Source organism: Peromyscus eremicus, chromosome 2 (genome assembly GCF_949786415.1).
Source record: "Peromyscus eremicus chromosome 2, PerEre_H2_v1, whole genome shotgun sequence".
Classification (NCBI taxonomy): Eukaryota; Metazoa; Chordata; class Mammalia; order Rodentia; family Cricetidae; genus Peromyscus; species Peromyscus eremicus.
The window spans coordinates 121,841,742-121,860,238 of NC_081417.1; the positions used below are offsets into that span (position 1 = coordinate 121,841,742).

An 18,497-nucleotide genomic window follows, 5' to 3' on the forward strand; every position below is an offset into this window, starting at 1 on the left:
GCCTGCCCCCAAGCACTACTGCCTGCTGAGCCATCTGACTGACCAGTCCAGTAATGCTCTTAAAGCCCTTAGGGTTAGAAAGGAAATGAATGACATTGAATTGCACTTATCAAGGTAGGAGTTCGTGCTGTAGCGCTGTGTGCTTTCTGATTGTTACATTAAGTAGCAGGCCTGGCTGTGAGTTAGCGTTTTGAAGCAGTAATAAGATGAATGGAATTTTAAGGTAAGTGCAACAGCAGTAATGGGATGGGAAGACAGTGATGACTTCTTTGATACGGAAACTGCAAGTTACTGTGATTTGATGTCCCTGTTCATAACCACAGCCAACGGGAAGCTGATGCAGAGCTTTGGGAAGGTGGCAGGTAGCTTATCTAGTCAGGCCGAGATGGGAGCCCTTGCTCCAAGCGCAGCCCTCCTGCTTACAGCCCTGTTTCTCTGATTCTTGCCCTCACATTGCCTTCCGGCTTCCTCCTTGCTGCTTTCCCTCTCCAGGTTAGGCCTTCGAGTCTGATGCTCCAGCTGCTTTAGCACTGGATCCTTGAAGTCCTTTATCTTTGGGTTTTCAATCCCTCCCCCCACTCGAAAACTTCCTCTGTCTGCTAACCGTCCACTCTTCTATCCATCGTTCCTGACTCCGCTTTCTTCAGGCCTTTGGCATTCCTGCCCAGAACTATGACTTACTTCAGCGTCTTACCTGAGATGCCTCTCATTCTGACTAACACTGCTGCTCTTCCCTTGAGCCATCTGCTTTAAAGTGACTGGAGATTATACCATTTCCTCCAAGTGTGACTACTTTCTTACATGACTCTGTTCCTTTTTGTCTAGAACACTTCTTCTTTCTTCTGGATCCGCTTTGTAATTCCCATGTCAGCCCTCAGTCAGTCAGAATAAAGAGTATTACACTTGAGAGTATTACTGAGTTCATGGCAGTTGATTTGTCATCAGTGGGTAGGGAATAGCCGGCATCTTGTTGAAATTCAGTCGTTGTCTTTTTTTTTGTTGTTTTGTTTTGTTTTGTTTTGTTTTGTTTTTCAAGACAGGGTTTCTCTGTGTAGCTTTGCGCCTTTCCTGGAACTCACTTTGTAGACCAGGCTGGCCTCGAACTCACAGAGATCCGCCTGCCTCTGCCTCTCGAGTGCTGGGATTAAAGGCGTGCGCCACCACCGCCCAGCTAGTCGTTGTCATCTTTAAAGGAGATCCTTAGAAGTAAAACGTGGGCCAAGATGAATATTTTTAAATTACAAAAATTTTAAGTTACAGTGGCTTATATAATGTAAAATATACCATTAAACTATTTTAAGGCCAGGCATGGTGGCGCACATTTTTAATCCCAGCACTCTGGAGACATAAGCAGGTGGATCTGTGAGTTTCAAGGCCAGCCTGGGCTACAGAGTGAGTCCCAGGTCAGCCAAAGCCACACAGAGAAACTGTCTTGAAAAAAAAAAAAACAACAACAAAAAACCAAAAAACCCCAACCAACCAACCAATAAAAAACAAGAAATGCATGGTGATGACAGACCATAACAGATGAGTCTGAACTAAGATTGTGAGGTCTTACCTTTGTGTTTGTGTGTGTGTGTGTGCATATGTGCCTGTATAATGCAGGTCAGTGGGTCCCAGGGATCAAATTCAGGTCAGCAAGCTTGATAGCAAATACCTTAACCCAACGAGCCGTCTCGCTGGCCCTAAACTAAGATAGTTTTGGAAATGAGGGGTAGAAAGGATCTGAAGTGGCCAGTAGCTTCCTTCAAGATAAAGAAGTCGGAAGGAAGTAAAGGTGGAGAAGAACTATCCTTGCAGGCCAAGGCTTTCAGTTTGAGGGTGTGTTAGTTAATTTTGTCCTCCCTGTGACTGTCAGATAAACTGCAGCTTACGGGAGGACGGGGTTGCTCGAGTTCTGAGGCACACAGTCCATCATGGCAACAAAGGCTCGATGGTGGAGCAGCTTTGTCTGTGGCACCAACCAGAGAGCCAAAGAAAATGCCAGTGGTCATTGTCAGTCGCCTTGTCCTCTTTATTTAGTCCATGGGAGGGTGCTCCCCACATTGAAGGCAGGTCATCCTCCCTCAGTTAAACCTCTGGAAATCCCCACCACCACCACATATACACAGGTGTGTCACCTAGGTGATTCTTAATCCAATCAAGTTGACAATGGAAATTGGTCTTCGTAAAGGCCCAGAGAGTTTTCACCAGTACCCTACAATCAGGGTGTATATCTCATTTCTCTAGAATTTTATACGATTTGACCTAACTTATGTGTAATACTCCAAAAGAAATGCTTTATAAAAATGTTTGTAACAGCTTGGGAGGTTAAAACAGGGCTTGTTTTGCACGACCAAATTTCTCTTGAAAGACTACATATTGCTATGATTTATTCAATCAAGATCATACCCAATAAGTGGTTGAGTCAGAATTGGCAACCAGGCTTTTGGACCCCTGGTCCTAAGCAGTCCACATATCAGATTCTTTCTTGAGGGTTTGGCAAGGGTATACATTTCTTCACTTCCTTTCTTAAGACAATTGCCAGAGTGTCAGATCTGGAGTCAAACATAGTTGGGTTTTATTGAAAAAAAAGTTGTTTGCTACATTTCTTTGCATTTCAAGATTCCATTAATTAGCTGGATAGTGGTGATGGCACACACCATTAATCCCAGCACTTCGGAGGCAGAGGCAGGGGGATCTCTGAGTTCAAGGCCAGCCTAGTCAACAGAGTGAGTTCCAGGACAGCCAGGGCTACAAAGAGAAACCCTGTCTCAGAAAACCCAAACCAAACAAAAACAAGATTCCATTAATTAGAAGCTACAAATCCATGTTAGAAATTATGAAATGTACAAAAGGATACATTATAGGACCAGTGTATCTCAGTGTACATATCTGGGTGATTCGAGTAGTTCCTGCCTCAGGAGGCGTGGAGGGTGAAATGGATCACCCCTGTCAAGTCACTTGACCTCTCTTAAGTAAATGTTTGTTCACTCCTGTGTTGTAGGACAGAACTCTATATGAAAAAAGAGCTTTCAGATTAAAGAATCATTTTCCCCTAAATTCCCAAGAACTTTTGGTCGTGCTATAAGGAAGCGGTCTAGGAGACACAGCACAGGACAGCTCCACATTTGTATCCAGGCTTCCCTGCTTTCTGAGTGGCCAGATGAATAATTAGTTCTGCTTTCTGAGATCAGTGTCTTATTCATAAATGGACATGCATGTCACTTGTCACTTCTGAGATGCTTAGTACTGAAAGGGCTTCAGATTCTGGGGTTAGGGAAATAGCTCAGCCAGTGAAATGATTCTCACACAAGCTTGAAGACGTAAACTTGATCCCCAGCAACCACAGGAAAGCCAGTGGTGGTTTATAGTCCCAGAGATGGTTATCCCTGGAGCTCACTGGTTAACCTGTAGGCTCATTCTAATTATTGAGCCCCAGCTCTCAGTGAGAGGTCCCTTTCATCAAACAAGGTAGACAGTGGAATGCCACCTGAGGTTGACTTCTGGCAAACATGCACAGAGTATTTGAGATTTTGAGGTTTTTCAGATTTGAGAATATTTGGATAGACTTTAGTGGTTGAGGGTCCCAAATCTGAAATATCCCCAAATCCATTTTGGAGCACTTCAGATTTCAAAACATTTTGGACTCAAAATTTTAGATTGGGATATTCATAATTCTGCACCTTTCAGAATTGTGAGGATTATCAGAAATAACTCTAAAGGGTCTAGAATGGTTTATTGCGGAGCGGAGAGTATGGTAAGTAGTAGGTGCTGTTAATGTGAGCGGAGCTTGTCACGTGGCTGCTTTAGCAGATGTTATTTGACATGACACTTCCGAAGCACTTACCTCGGTTGCTGGCACACAGTAATTGTAGTCACTTATTCTAGCCAACTCTATCGTACTAAGAGTGCTTTTCAGCCACAGGCCATTTTGTCCTCTTGGAGACATTTAGCAATGTCTAAAGACACTTCTGATCGTCTTTATTTTGGCTTTTGCTCATGTACAACTGCGTGGAAATATAAGTGGGCAGTTACTTCATAATGGCAGCCTCTCTGTAGGCTTCCTTAGGCCCAAAGTGTAAGCAGCACTCCCAGGGTATTTTGTCTTGTCTGTGTTGTGCTGGGAGTCCCTGCTTATTATTGATACTCGATAGTTCTGTGAGACCCTCCTTAAGTAATCTGAGTGGAGAGCAAGGACCACATAGAGTGAGTTCATAAGAGAAGCGATGCTTGTGTGCGTCACAGCTGCGAGAGTTTAGTTCTCCTACTGCAGCTAGTGCATTGGTTGTTGTAAACCTCAGTGGCCTGTATGGAACCTGTTCCTAAGCTACTTCATACACTTGACCTTAGTCTCTCCTTACCATGTACTTTCATTGTACTAGTCCTACTTAGTCACTTGAACGTTTATCTATTTAGTATTTTAAGTCATTCCTTTTAACTTACTTAAAAGAAAACATAACTATTGTTAAAAAGAAAAGTCTAGTTTGGCTTCTTGTAGGTAGAGTACAGGTTTAAAGATACTATGGTATTGCAAACCATATCATCTATTTTAAAATTCAGGTTAAGAATTCTTTTTTTTTTTTTTTTTTTCTGGTTTTCCCAGACAGGGTTTCTCCGTGTAGTTTTGGTGCCTGTCCTTGATCTTTGTAGACCAGGCTGGTCTTGAACTCACAGATATCCACCTGATTCAGCCTCTCGAGTGCCGGGATTAAAGGCGTGCACCACCACCGCTTGGCTAAGAGTTCTTTTTCTTAATGATTTTTTATTTTTATTTTATGTGCTTTGGTGTTTTGCCTGCATGTATGTCTGTATGAGGGTATCAAATCCCCTGGAGCTGGAGCTCCAGACAGTTGTGAGCTGCTGTGTTGATTCTGGGAATTGAACCTGCGCCATCTTTTCAGCCTCTAAAAATTCTTTTATGTGTACCATTTTAGACTAAACATACTGTGTTACATTCCTGACAGTATCTGAGGTAGATCCCCTAAGAAGGAAAATGAATATTTCTCTCCCGTGAAGTAGCTGAGCACGTGTAATGGGTGTGGTGAAGAGTGAGGACTGTAAATAACCTGGGTCAGCTCAGGTCAGCTTTGTCGCCAGAGCAGCTGTAAAGCACTTTCTAGTTTTCAGGTGTCTTTTTTCTTTCCTTTGTTTTGGATTTCAGATTTGGGGATAAGGCAGTTAAAGTAAGAAAAGTCGGTGGTTTTCATTTCATTAACATCTCTGTAGATGTTACTGTTTGCTGAAGTCCCCGAACCTGTGGCCTCTTTTTCACGTGGAGGTTAGTGATGGCTGTAGAGTCTAAGAGGATGGTTGGCTCCTCATGGAGCCCTGATGCAGTTCCATTCTGCATTTCTTCTTTGAGCAGTTCTGACTGGAAGGATTGATGTTTTCAGACTGGAGGAAGTGCCTGCTGTATAAGCTTTAGGTCCTGAATTTGGCTCCCTAGTACCCGGGGGAAAAGCCCAGCATGGCAGCATTTGGCTGTTATCTCATCTTTGGTGGGAGAAGGGTGCCCATAGCCAGACTCCTGAAGCACCGGCCAGCCTAGCCAAGTGGAAGTGAGAGACTTCCCTCAAAAAACAAGGTAGAGAGCAACCGAGGGAAAGACAGCTGATGTTGGCCTCAGGTCTCCACATGCATACACACACAGGAGAGTAGTACTTTCTGGATTTTATTCCTTTTAAAGAACAATTATGTAGGCGGAGTTTTTTGACGGGACTGCAACCAGCTCTGTTTGCCAGCAGCTTCCCAAATAACCACTCAGAGACTTACTATTAATTACAAATGCTTGGCCATTAGCTCAGGCTTATTACCAACTAACTCTTACAACTTAAATTAATTAATTCATTTCTGTTAATCTATGTGCTGCCCATGGCTTTTACCTTTCCTGCATGTCCTGCTTCCTTCCTGTTTTGCTGGGAACTCCTCTGACTCTGCCCTTCTCCCTAGCATTCTCTCTTCCCTGAAAATTTTGCCTAGCTATTGGCTAATCAGCTTTTTGTTAACAATGAGAGCAACATATTTTCACAGTGTACAGAAGGATTATTCTACAGCACAATACTTACAAAAAGTTCAATAAAATTGTTTTCTTGCAGTTCCCATTAGATATATTGGGTCCTTTTAAAATCCAAGGGCAGGTGTATTATGAGAGCATAGTGATTTGACATTTCTAGTGTTTGAACAATTTGTTGTCATCCTGAGAATTATTTCATTATTTTTTTTAATTATTTTTTAAATTTATGTGCATTGGTGTTTTCCCTGTATGTATGTCTGTGTGAGGGTGTTGGTGGGTCCTCTAGAATTGGAGTTACAGACAGTTGTGAGCTGTCATATAGATTCTGGGAACTGAACCCAGGTTCTCTGGAAGAGCAAGCAGATAATGCTTTTAACCACTGAGCCATCTCCCCAGTCCTGAATTATTTCATTATTAATAATCATTTTTCCCCATTTTTGGTGAAAGACTAATAAAACATAAGAATGTTAATATAGTGTGGTTTCAAGAAACACTAAATAAGAAGTTTGGACACACATCTTTGTAGTTATTTCTTTGTAAAGGTTCCATTGAGTGAAGTTGGTAAGTTCAAATTTTAGAAACTTCTTTAGCTGAGCGTGTTGTACATGCGTTTAGTCCCATCATGTGGGAGGCAGCGGCAGGCGGGGTCTACATAGCCAGGATCAAGAGTCCCTCTCTCACAAACAAACAAACAGATTTTTAAAGTTTGCCCGCATGTATGTATGAGCACCATGTGTGGCTTGTGTAGGCCGGAAGAGGGCGTTGGAGCGCCTAGCCTAGAGCGGGGGTAACAGGTGGTTGTGAGCTGCTGTGCTGGTCTTCCATTGACAATGGTGGAGAATAATGCCGCTCTAGTATAGCAGTTACTTAGACAAACCAGAAGAGTGCAGAGTCAGGCAGCAGTAGCTCGTCTTTGTAAAGTGACATTTGCTGGTAGTTACATTAACAGAATGCAGTTGTTAATAATCAGTGTTTTAATCTTATTTTAGTTAGCTCAGTCATTTTATCATGATCAGTATAAAATTGTTAGTGAGGTATTTTGTGGAATTTTTTTTCCCCCAAGGCTGGGTTTCTCTGTGTAACAGCTCTAGCTGTCCTGGAACTCTATTTGTAGACCAGATTGGCCTTGAGTTCACAGAGATCTGTGTGCCTCTGCCTCCTGAATGCTGGGATTACAGATGTGTGCCACAACTGTCCGACAGGTCTTTTGTGTTCTTTTCTTTACACTGTTTTTGGAAATCTCATGTGTTTCTCATTGTGTAGCTCAGTTCAGTGCTGCCACATTTCACGTTCTCAGCAGCTCTGTCTGACTAGTGGTTGTTGACTTTGTCAGCATGGCTCTGAAATCTAATGATTGTGATGACGCTGATCTTACAAGAACTGGAAATCTTGTCATGGTGCCACATGCCTGTAATCTTACCACTTGGGCAGCTGAGGTGGGAGAAATGCTGGCTTGAGGCCAGCCGGTACTACACATTAGCTACAGACTACCTTCAGAAACATAGAAAGACCCTCTCTGAAATAACACCTAGGTCTGGTCAGGTGGTTCAGTGGGTAAAGCACTTGCTGTGTAAGCTAATGGACCTGGTTCAAATCCCGAGAACCCATGTAAAGCTGAGCACGGTAGTGCACATCATTTTTTTTTATTATTATTATTAAAAATTATGTGTATGGGTATTTTGCCTGCATGTATGTATGTACACCATTTGCATGCTTAGTGCCTGCAGAAGCCAAAAGAAGGTGCTAGCTCCTCTGGAACTAGAGGTTGCGAGCTGCTTTGTGGGTGCTGGGAATTGAACATTGGTCCTGGAAGAGCAGCTAGTGCTCGTAACTGCTGAGCCGTCTCTCCAGCCTCAGTGTACATCTTTCATCTCAGTCTGCTTATGGAAAGATGGGAGGCAGGGACAGAAAAATTCCTGAAAGTCCATTGGCCATCTAGTGTGGCATTTGCAGTGACAACTGTCTTAAGGTGGAAGCTGTGATCTGACACCTGACGCTGTCCTCTGACTGCACAGATGCAGCATGGTGTACGTGTAATTCCCATACATGAAAATAAGTTCAGACAGAGCAGTGTTGTGTGTGTGTGTGTGTGTGTGTGTGTGTGTGTGTGTGTGTGTGTATAATCTACTACATTTATTTTTTTGTGTATGTATATGAGGTGCCTTTGCCACTTTCACCATGTGGGTCCTGAGAATAGCACTCATTCATCAGGCTTGGTTTTAAGTTCTTTTACCTGTTCAACTATCTTGTGAGCCCTAGAACCATATATTTTTAAGAAGAAAGGGGAATATATATTGTATTCTCACTAGTGAGTCACTCAAAAGGAGAACATCCCATAATATTTTTCTGGTCTTCAAATATTTTATAAGGCATCGTGTATTCTGCAAAGACGATACATGGCACTTTCCCTTGATCTTACATGATTTTGTGTACCAAACTTAACGTCATTTACAAGAATCCAGCAAGTAATGAAGATGTTCAAGTAAGAAAAAGGATGATGGTGAAGTTAATGCAATTTTTGTATGGGTCTCCTGGATTTGTATTTATAAACCTAACAGGGAAATTGTTTGTAATTATATTGCAAAGGAAATGTCTATGGTCTCTTCAGCAAGATTCTGAAATTTAAAAAAATGATTGTATTTTGATTATACAAACACAGCAGCCAGAACTATCGATGAGTTTGGACATACTCAGCATATATCATCATTTTAAATCAGTATTTACAGACAAGATGGGTTTTAGGTTTGCATGGCAGCTGTTGGGCAGCTAATTGCATACAGAGGGTATTTCCCATTTCAGTTACATATTCTCTTTCATCCTGAAAAATGAGCCAGGTGTGTTAGCCCAAGCCCTTAATACCAGCAAACAAGAGGCCAACTTGGTCTACACAGCAAGTTGCAGGTCAGCCAGGAATGCATAGTAAGACCCTGGATTGTTTTTGCTTTTAGACTAAACCTGCAAAATACTGGATAAAAATTGAGTTTGCTACTTTTATATTTTGACTTATATTTGCATATTTATTTTACATTATCTGTCATTCTTCTGTCAATGTATTCAAGGCTACTGTGCATGTGTGTGCGTGTGCGCGCATGCATGTGTGTGGTGTTAGGATGGAATCCAGGCGGTGATGTAACTAGACTATAAAAGTCACAAGTTCAGTGGATCCAGGTAGTCAAGGATGATGGCTGTTTTCTGGGTATAAGAGCATGAGATCAAATGTGTGAGGAAATTACAATGACAATAACCTCCCCATTATGACTCAGTGTTCTTTAATATTGCTCAAGTGTTTCTCTGAACACTACCTCCCATGCCGCCTAAAAGTATTTCAACTATGCCCAATCTTGGAAATAGCTCTAATAAGTGATCATTGTGAAAGAACAAATGATTGGACTTGAAGTTAACATGGCATACTCAACATATGCATCAAATTTTGTTCCTTTTCTAAAATTCTAGTGTATGGTAAGAGAATTGTTAAAACACAGAAATCCATAAGCAGGGCAGAGTCAATAGCAGCCCAGTCTGTGAAGCTGGTGAGCAGATGTCCATAGGTTTGGCAGATCCCAGAGGCGGGTCCTGAGTTGGCAATGGGAAGGGCTCTTGGTACCTTTGCCCCCAAGGTCAGGCACCAAAAAAAGGAGTTTCAGAAACCAGTTAGGACCCTAGGTTCTCTGCTGCTAATTGCTCCTTCCCCACCCCAGCCTGAGGTTCATCCTCTAGAGACTAGAACATGGGCCTGCACTGGGAGAGGCCTGGCAGTGTGGGGATGCACAAGGTGAATTCCACTGAACACCAGGGCCCAGCCCGTCACACAGGATAGTAGACGACTGTTCTCAGGGTGACCTAGGGACAAAGACTTCAAATGGCTGAGTGTGGAGTTCACCTCAGTGTCCATGCTGATCACCTTCCAGGAAGCCTGTCAGCTCCGGGAAGCTTTAGTCAGCTCCTTGGGAAGTTCCACTTGCAGTCAGGAGCCAAGCATCACCAGCTTTCTGAGGAAAGGCTCTAATATGGCTGATAGAGACCAAAAGAAGCAAGGGAAGAAAGTATAAAAAACACAAGAACTATCATCAGAATCCACAGAAATAGGGATATTATATCCTTGAGCAAAAATAGGGTACTAAAATAAGAAAGAACAACAGGATGACATACAGGGCTCTTGAAATTCAGACCACGATGACTGGGGTGATTTCACTCCTGTGATTGTCTGTGGCTGTGAAGACAGTGCATGTGACATAGTTCTCCTCTCTGATCACTCTTGCCACAGTAGGCTAACATGCTTCATCCTTGTTTCTCTCTTCTCTTCCTGTAATAGCTGTGATATTTTAAAATTGTAGTGTTTGGGGCTGGAGAGATGGCTCAGTGGTTAAGAGCACTAACTGCTCTTCCAGGGGACTGCATTCAATTCCCAGCACCCAAATGTAGTCAACAACTAACTCCAGGATCTAACACCCTCACACAGACATACATGCAGGCAAAACACCAATGCACAAAAAAATAAAAATAAAGGTTGGGGATTTAACTCAGTGGTAGAGGCCCTGGGTTTGGTGTTCAGCTCTGGGAAATAAATAAATAAATAAATAAATAAATAAATAAATAAATAAATAAATTTTTAAGAGGTATATTATTTGCTCTTGGCCCTCTAAAGACTTTAAGCTTTCATGGTTTTGAACTGTATCAACTGTAAATAAACTCTGTTTCACTGCGTGTGCTATCTCTTGTCCCACCTACTACTGCTCACTGGCATCCATCTGTGGTGGTATTGTGTTCCCCAAAATATTGTGCACCCTAATAAACTTATCTGGAGTCACAGAACAAAACAGCCACAATATTAAACATAGAGGATAGGCAGTAGTCGTACACGCCTTTAATCCTAGCATTCCAGAGGCAGAAATCCCTGTGGATCTCTGTGAGTTCAAAGCCACATTGGAAACAGCCAGGCATGGTGACACACGCCTTTAATCCCAAGAAGTGAGCCTTTAATCCCAGGGAGTGATGGCAAAAACAGAAAGATATATAAGGCATGGAGACCAAATAGAAGCATTTGACTGGTTAAGCATTCAGGCTTTCGAGCAGCACAGTTATGCTGAGATTCATTCTGGATGAGGACTCAGAAGCTTCCAGTCTGAGGAAACAGGATCAACTGAGGAATTGGCAAGGTGAGGAAGCTGTGGCTTGTTCTGCTTCTCTGATCTTCCAGCATTCACCCCAATACCTGGCTCCAGGTTTGATTTTATTAATAAGACCTTCTAAGATTCATGCTACACCCATCCTCTAGAACTGTAAAACCTAATTTAGAATTAAAAAGAAAGAGAAAAGTGACTTTCTTTAGTAAAGGTTAAAGTTCTGGTCCTTTTTGCTAAGATCAGGATAAAAGCTGTCCCCTGTCACCAGTGATAAACAGAGTATGGGATCTTGGGGCTTCACTGGGTCCTGGAAACTTGAGATGTCCTGGACAGGTGTTTTCAAAGTGTTGTGACTGATTCACTAAAGAACACACATGACTTTGTAGATGTGTACATTATAATAAAAATTTCACTTGTTAGACTGACTTGACTTTTTAAAATTTATATTTAATTTTTTCTTTTAACACGCATGAAGGCGTCAGAGGAAGCTTGTAGGTGTTGTTTCTCTCCTGTGGGGCCTGGGGATTCGATTGCAGTGAACCTAGGTCACCCAGCTTTGCAGCAAGTGCCCTTAGCCACTGAGACATCTCAGGCCTCGCCTACCCTGGCTTTCACAATCATCTGAACTCGTGTGTTTTTCTTCCTGGTCTAGGCCGTTGACAAGTACTTCAAGCTGCCTCATGCTTCTAGTAAACCATCCCGGATTTCAGGAAGCCTTGTGGACTCATCCTACAAAACATTAAGATTTGCCTTCAGGGCCTCACTGAAAACTGCTATCTACCGCATAGCCACCACATTTGGTGAACATCTGAAGTAAGTTTGCCCATCTGATCCACACTGATGGTGTGATGGTCTATCTCAGGAGTTCTCTGAGGGCTGGGTACGAGAAGGCTTGCGGATTGCAAGTTTTCTTATAGGTCCCTGATGGTTCTCTGTGAGTAGAGCTTACATATGGACTTGGTATTTGTATTTACAATTTTTGTTTATGACTATCTTTGGGGATTTCTTTCAAATGACAGAAAGTTGTAAAAGTAGCAGTATATATATATTTATAAACATTCATAAATGTGTGTGTGTGTGTGTGTGTGTGTGTGTGTGTGTGTGATTTATTTAAATTATCAAAAGATCCTTAAAGGAGAAAAAAATCCTGAGTGCCTTTCCAGAAAAGCATATTAAAAATAATTCTCTTTTTACATTTTGGTCAGGAAACTTTAAGACTTGGGTACTTGGGTGAGCAGAATATTCCATAAATGAGGCTGTGGTGCTTTGTGAATCATGCTGGAAAAACACCGGCAGATCACAACACCTTCAGAAACTGAACCAGAGAGAAACCACAAATGTCAGGCCTGTTTATATTTAATTTCATTGATGTTTACTGCTTTGCTCTCATGAAATGCTCTGGCTGGACAGGATGAAGGACACTGGTTTCCTAACTAAGCTATATTTATTGTAATTAGAAATGAGTTCTAGAAGGCATGGGAGCTCGCTCTGTATTTCCGTGTGCAGTCAGTAACAGAATACTGTATACTGCCTGCTTTTGTTTTCTGTTCCTTGTACAGCACAGGGCAGGAGCAACGGCAGATTTGGTTCTTGTGAGAATAAAAAAGAACTGTAAATGATCCTGTATCATCGAGACATTTATCTGATTGTTTAAAAGCAAACAAAAATTATGTATTAACTTCAGACCTGTGCTGTTCAATGTGATGGCCATGGATTGTAGCTTTTCCTTTCTTTTTCTCAACAGTTTTATGTAGGGCAGGGGTTATCCTAATTACACAGGTGTGTCAGTGGAGGCACAGAATGGTTAAATCTTGTCTGGTAGCACATGCATGCTAGAACGTGAACCTGAAAGGACGTCATGCTTGCCCTTAAAAATTCTGTCCTCTCAGGCCAGGTGGTGGTGGCACACGCCTTTTATCCTAGCTCTTAAGAAGCAGAGGCTGGTGATCTCTGAGTTCAAGGCCAGCCTGGTCTTACAGAGTTAGTTCCAAGACAGTCAGGATTACACAGGGAAATCCTGTCTCAAAAAACCAAAAAAAAAAAAAAAAAAAAAAAGTGTCTTTCCATTTACAGCACTAGAATGCACTCACGGTAGGGTGCGAGCTGGCATGTAGGGTGTGCCCACTCACTGATGATGTAGAAGATGAGTAGGTGTGTGTATCTACTAACAGCAAAAGCAGAGAGCATGGGGATGAGATAAGGATTTATTAGCTAAGAAAGGCAGGTAGATGGCTGATTGAAAGGAGAATGAAGTTCTGACTTTCCCCTTCCTCTGAGGAAAGCCATACCTCATGGCACTGGCACCTATGAGCAACTGGGACAGAGCGGTGCAGTGGGAGGAGTCTTAGGACAGAGCGGTGCAGTGGGAGGAGTCTTAGGACAGTGGTGCAGTGGGAGGAGTCTCAGGACAGTGGTGCAGTGGGAGGAGTCTCAGGACAGTGGTGCAGTGGGAGGAGTCTTAGCTCTGGAGTTGCTCGAGCATGTGGGTTATGTCTGGTTACAGGGTTGCTGTCTGAGCTTGTGAGAAGTTACTGAAACAGCTCAGCCAGGTAGTTAGTTATAGAGCCAGCATTCAGACCAGATCTTGCTAACTCTGGTTCTCTTAACCAGTGAGCCATGTGGTCCCTGAGCTCTGAACCTGTAGGTGGTATTTAGGCCCCTACTTTGCTTTGTTTGGTGTTGATAGTGAAAAAAATGGAATCGTTCATCTATGTAAGCCCAGCATACAATATGTATTAAGCCTGTGTAGTACCTAATTGTTTACCCAGAGCTCCATTCTGAGAACCAGGTACAGATGAGGTAAACTCTGGGGTTTTTTGTTTTTGTTTTTTTCTTTTTTCGGTTTTTCGAGACAGGATTTCTCTGTGTAGCTTTTCCTGGAACTCACTCTGTAGCCCAGGCTGTCCTCGAACTCACAGAGATCCACTTGGCTCTGCCCAAGTGCTGGGATTAAAGGTGTGTGCCACTGCCCAGCCCTGGTTTTTTTCAGATAGGGTCTCTCTATGTAGCCCAGGCTGTCCTGGAGCTTGCCATGTAGGCTAGGCCAGCCTTGGACTCAAGGGATCTACCTGCCTCTGCCTCCTGAATGCAGGGTCACAGATGTGAGCCACCATAGCCAGCTCCATTGGCTCATAATTAGGTAAATTTGATTTGCCTCCAGATTATAACATCAAAATGTACTTGAGTGGCAGAGCTTAGAGCAATTCTCTACCTCCAAGTGGAGGGAGAGTTCTGTGGCAAGATGGTGGTTTGTGGCAGCCACCTCCTGGGCACCTCCCTAGGTGTCATCTTTCGCAGTGAAGTGACTCCATGCGAGGTACCTTTGTGGGGTCAGGAAGCAGAGATGATCAAGAGGCATTGTAGGGTAATCTGTAGCAAAGGCATTAAAACAAAACTATGGCACTGAAAAGGGTGATCTTCAGCTGTCTGGAATTTTATCGTTCAGTGATGATTCTATTAATTAAGAACTAGAAAACCGCTGGGTGAGGTGGAGCACACCTTTAATCCCAGCACTCATGAGACAGAGGCAGGTGGATCTCTGAGTTCGAGGCCAGCCTGGTCTACAGTGTGAGTTCCAGGACAGCCAGGGCTCCACAGGGAAGCCCTGTCTCCAAAAAAAAAAAAAAAAAAAAAGAGCTAGAAAAACCAACATTTTTGTTATATTCCATTTTTGTTCAAAAGTTTACACAGAAGTTGTGTACTAGTTGTAGGGTGTTTTTGTCTGCCTTCTGCCAAGATAATGTGCTTTTGTGATGGGGAGTGGAGGGAGAACTGAGTCCCCATCCATAACATAGTGTATGTTCAAAGGGGAAGTAAATCCAAGCCACCAAGCTGTTACCTTTGAAAACGATTAATGGAATCTATTGTGTTTTAACCAAACATTTTAGTTTAAAGGATTTTATATTAAAGGCAATTCAAATACTCCACAATTCAAAGATAATGTTTGAATCTGGTTTGAATAAAATAATAAAATCCAGAAAATCTACTGCAGGGCCTGGAACTCTGCACAGCAGGTTCCATAGTCGAGCAGGTTAGAGCAATGCCTACACTTGTCAGTCTGCATTTGCTCTGGTCTTTCAGAAGGTAGAAATATGCCATTGCCCAATGCAAGCCCTTGCCTTCATTAGATTGAAAAAGGTTTTCATCCAGCTTTTTCAGAAGTACTAAATAAGTGAAGATTTCTATTCATTTTTAATTGTTTTGAAAAATATTGACTTTGCGCTCTGTGGTTCACTTAATATGCTTAATGTAAAATAAAGCTTATGCTTTGCATTTATGTTTCATTTAGTGCTGTGCAAGCATCTGCAGAACATCAGAAAAGACTTCAACAGTTCTTGGAGTTCAAAGAATAGTTAAGTAATATAAACTGTGTTCATTACCCTGCTGATACAACTACAGATGGGACAGTAAATGTTCAGCATTCTTGGATCAGAAGAAAATGGACTAATTAGATGCTTCCTTTGTCGTGGTGCTTGCTTTGAAAACTATACTTTAATGGGAGAAATCATGGAAAGAAATTCTCAGCAGAATAACCGAAAACTGCCTTTTCTGTACCAAATGCTTTTTGTGTGTGTGGTATAATAAAATCTTTATTCAGTTTTACAGGAGCATCTATGGCAGCCGAACTGTCTCTCGCTCAGATAACTTGATAATAATTACTCACAATTTTTTTTAGAATTTACTTTTGAAAAATGGAGCCAGCTCAGAAGTTAAAGTAGGGTGACTTGATACAGTCTTTCCTAATCGCTTTAAGAGTTGAGCTCTTTGTAAACTCAAAATACATAAACTTAAGATTAGTTTGTTTACTAAAGGATAAAAATGGTAACAGTGGAGAAAAATTCACAGTAAAAATATTGTCTACAGGACATATTTTGTTAATCTGTTAGGTTGTGTTTTTGTTTCCAGGGACAAATTAAATTTGCATGATTGTCCAAAAAGAGTCTCAATTTACAGATGCTAACTCTATGTAAAGGAATGTGGAAAAACTGAGTTCTTAAGTTACACGATTAAACATTCACATTTGGGTTTTGAGAAATAATTGAGCAACATCTATGGATTCATTTTGTATTATGCTGGTAAACAATGAGAATATGGGCATTTCCCGGCCAGTTTTGCTTTCTTTTTTGAAACAGCATTAAGCGATTGGCAGAGGTTTTAAAATGAGGGAAAAGGTTTTGTAAGAAGACGTTGGAAGCTTCCCATTCCCCTACTGTTTGTCTTTAGCAGATCAAATTATGTTGTGAGTCTAGTCTGTCTTCAAACAGGGAGCAGCCTCAGCCGTGTTAACTGGCTAATTAAAATATAATAGGACAGTCTTTAGAGCCAGAAACACACTGTCATCAAGTAGTGAGCGAAGCCAGGATGTCCGAGGGTTCACTGTACTCAGGAGCGTGTCCCAAATGTACATGTGGTCATTTTATGACTTATTAGATCATTTCTTTGGAGATGAAACATTGGAGGTCCTGCTGGTACATATTCATTAGACTAGCTTTGGACCAAATCCTCCTTCATAAATCCTTTCCTGTTATCTTTTCCCTCTAGTGTCCCCAAAAGATTCCTTTAAAGTCAGCACAGTATTGTATATGAATCTTAAATGTGATGTGTACGCCTAGCCTTTGTTGGCTTCGTTGACATATTAAGTCTTTATGGTAGTGTATTTCAGCTCCACAACCTATCACCCCTTCAACCAGCACACGGCAAATTATAAATGAATCCTGCTGGGCTTAAAAGTGCCTTTATGGGACAATTCCCCATTGTCAAGTTTTGGGTCTTTTAAGTGTCCGTCCCCTCTACCTTGTGTATGAAGTTGGCTTGATCCTTTCTTCAGTGTGAACGTTGGGTTTCCAGTGTGTTAGTTTCTTACAATAACCAGAGAAGCATGGCTAGATAACGGAGGACTGTTATGTTCTGTGAATTGAAGCCATAAGCTTTTTATATTCCCTGGCTGCCTCTGACTGAAGCATTTCAGGAGGCAGGCCTTAATCTTCTGTTTCCATAAAGAACTGTGGCATGTAACTCACAGAAGAGGGCAATTCAACTTCGACTTATTTTTGTGAAATGTCTGGTCCGGTTTAGGTTCTTGCCATGCCCGTGTCCTCTGGGTGAAAGTGTATCTGATAGCAGTATGACTATTTCTGGATGTGCTGTGTATGAGACAGAGACCACACCATGTCTGCCTGGTGGGAGCAGGACACTGCCCATCCCTTCAGATCTGTATTGTATTTGGAAGGTGGCAAGGATGTTCTTAAAAGGCACTCTTCTTCCTGCACAAAGGAGGACCTGAGGGAGGCCAAGAGGAGAGGTGAAGTTTCCTTTGGTGAAGTTACGTCCTGCCGACAAGCCTCCTGATGTGACGGCCTGAAAATGAGTCTTTGAAAGCCTTTCTGTGGCTGTGAGTACAAAACAGGATTGTATCAGCACCTATGTTTGTGACTCTAATGGGACCTCCAAAGCCACAAAGCTGCTTTTGCAGAGTAGTGGGAAACGTCTAGAATAAACCTTATACTGGTGAGTAGACATGGAGAAGTCATACAGGGTTCCTGTGCTGGATTTCTTCATGAGTGTGTGTGTCTTCCTATTACTATTTATGATAATCTGTTTATATCCTTTTGTATATCATTGAAACTGAATTGGTAGAAGAATAAAGTGACAATTCCTAACTGAGACTGTTCACTGAACTCTGTGAGTCTCTGTGTGTTTCCTTAACCATTGCAGGTGAGCTGCAGCAGCGTTATTGCTTATAGAACCTGCCCAGGGTTTAACTTTATGAGTAACCAGCTCTCGCCCCTAACCAGCTGGTCTGCTGGGTGATCTGTGTGTAGTAGTAATTTCAAAGAGCCTGAATTCTGAAAGTCTCTCTCTCTCTTTTTTTTTTTTTAGTCTTGGCTCTTTCTTCCAAAACTAAACAGAGTGCAGGTGCTGAAAGCCGTCTCTTAACAGAGGTTTCTTTTCTTGCCAAAATAGTATTTCTAAACAGATCGGATTCCCTAGGCTAACAGTTCTGTCTGTCAGCTTTACTTAATTAGTTTGAACTTCACCTCTAGGTAGCTGAGTAATAGGATGTCTCTTGCTCTCCTAACCCTCAGTCATCTTTAAATCAAATCACTTAATACATTGTTACCAATCCAACTATTCTAGCAAGTTCTTCACTACCATTCTAATTTTTATGACTGTTTTAGCCTAATTAACTAGTTGGAAGATAGCCTTCTGTGTGGTCAGGGCCAGCCTCAAACCCATGGTAGTCCTCCTGCTTCAGCCTCCTGAGTGCCAGGTTCTACACAGGTGTGTTTCACGCCTGGCTTCTGCCCATCCTTTTCAAGTAAGCAGAGGTTGCAGTGTCTACTGTGCCCGCGACAATTTGCCGTCACAGCAGTGGTGAG

The 18,497-nt window shown here is 42.1% G+C and overlaps 1 protein-coding gene across 1 annotated transcript in view; it reads left to right on the forward strand.

Moving 5' to 3' along the window:
* Positions 1-17,781, forward strand: part of Ndc1 (NDC1 transmembrane nucleoporin) — a 51,069-nt gene extending 33,288 nt beyond the window's left edge. Inside the window, exons 17-18 of the mRNA XM_059254645.1 lie at positions 11,771-11,931; positions 15,407-17,781. Of these exons, the coding sequence (XP_059110628.1) occupies positions 11,771-11,931; positions 15,407-15,470 (225 nt within the window). The 3' untranslated portion in view covers positions 15,471-17,781. The remainder of the gene's footprint in view (positions 1-11,770; positions 11,932-15,406) is intronic.
* The last annotated feature ends 716 nt before the right edge of the window (positions 17,782-18,497 follow it).